The following is a 952-nucleotide window of genomic DNA, read 5'->3' on the forward strand; positions in this document are numbered from 1 at the left end:
TGTGGGCGATGAAGGGACTGTCCTTGATGTCCTCGTCGTCACACACCACGTGCACCGCGTACTCCCCTGCCTCCGTGGGCCAGTACCGCACGTCGCACGACCCGTCCCCCTTGTCATCACACTCGATCTTGGCCTGTGACGGTCCCTCGATGGAAAACCCTGGGGACAGGGGATGGGGACATGGGCTGGTGACACGAGGCAGGGACATGGGACCTCCAGGAGACCTCCCCTGTCACCCCCAGCCCATGCCCAAGTCCCCATCCTCATGTCCCTCAGCCCCAGGATGGTGGCATCTAGTCTGTGCCCATGTCCCCACCACGGTGGCCCCCCAGTCCTTCTCTCCATCAAGGTGTCCCCATGTCCCAGTCCCTACCATGATGTCCCCTAGTCTGTGCCTGTGTCCCCAGGGTGGAGCCACCCCACACATCTCCATGTCCCCATGGTGGTGACCCCCAGTCCTTCTCCCCATCATGGTGTCCCTCAGCCTGTGTCCATGTCCCCAGGATGGTGGCATCTACTCTGTGCCCAGGTCCCCACCACGGTGCCACCCAAAGTATCCCTATGTCCCCACCACAGTGTCCCCCAGCCTGTCCCCATCATGGTGACACCTCATATGTGTCCATGCCCCCATGGTGGTGACCCCCAGCCTTTGTCCCCATCAAGGTGTCCCCTCCAGTCCATGTCCCCACCATGTCCCCTTGTCTGTGTCCATGTCCCCAACACAGTGCCACCACAAGTATCTCGATGTCCTTGTCCTCATGGTGGTGACCACCCCAGCCCTTGTCCCCATCCTGGTGTCCCTCAGCCTGTGGCCATGTCCCCAGGATAGTGGCTTCTACTCTGTGCCCATGTCCCCATCTTCATGCTCCCCACTCCATGCCCACGTCCCCATCATGGTGCCATCCATCCTGTCCCCACGTCCCCACCACAGTGTCCCCCAGCCTGTCCCCAT

At 61.8% G+C, this 952-nt stretch overlaps 1 protein-coding gene across 1 annotated transcript in view; it reads right to left on the minus strand.

Annotated features, from left to right (window-relative positions):
- Positions 1-159, minus strand: part of LOC104464521 (filamin-C-like) — a gene marked incomplete at both ends in the record, with an annotated part of 2,279 nt that extends 2,120 nt beyond the window's left edge. Inside the window, one exon of the mRNA XM_010077254.1 lies at positions 2-159. Coding sequence (XP_010075556.1) covers positions 2-159 — 158 coding nt within the window. The remainder of the gene's footprint in view (position 1) is intronic.
- Positions 160-952: the final 793 nt, after the last annotated feature.

Source organism: Pterocles gutturalis, unplaced genomic scaffold, assembly GCF_000699245.1.
Source record: "Pterocles gutturalis isolate BGI_N339 unplaced genomic scaffold, ASM69924v1 scaffold31368, whole genome shotgun sequence".
Lineage (NCBI taxonomy): Eukaryota > Metazoa > Chordata > Aves > Pterocliformes > Pteroclidae > Pterocles > Pterocles gutturalis.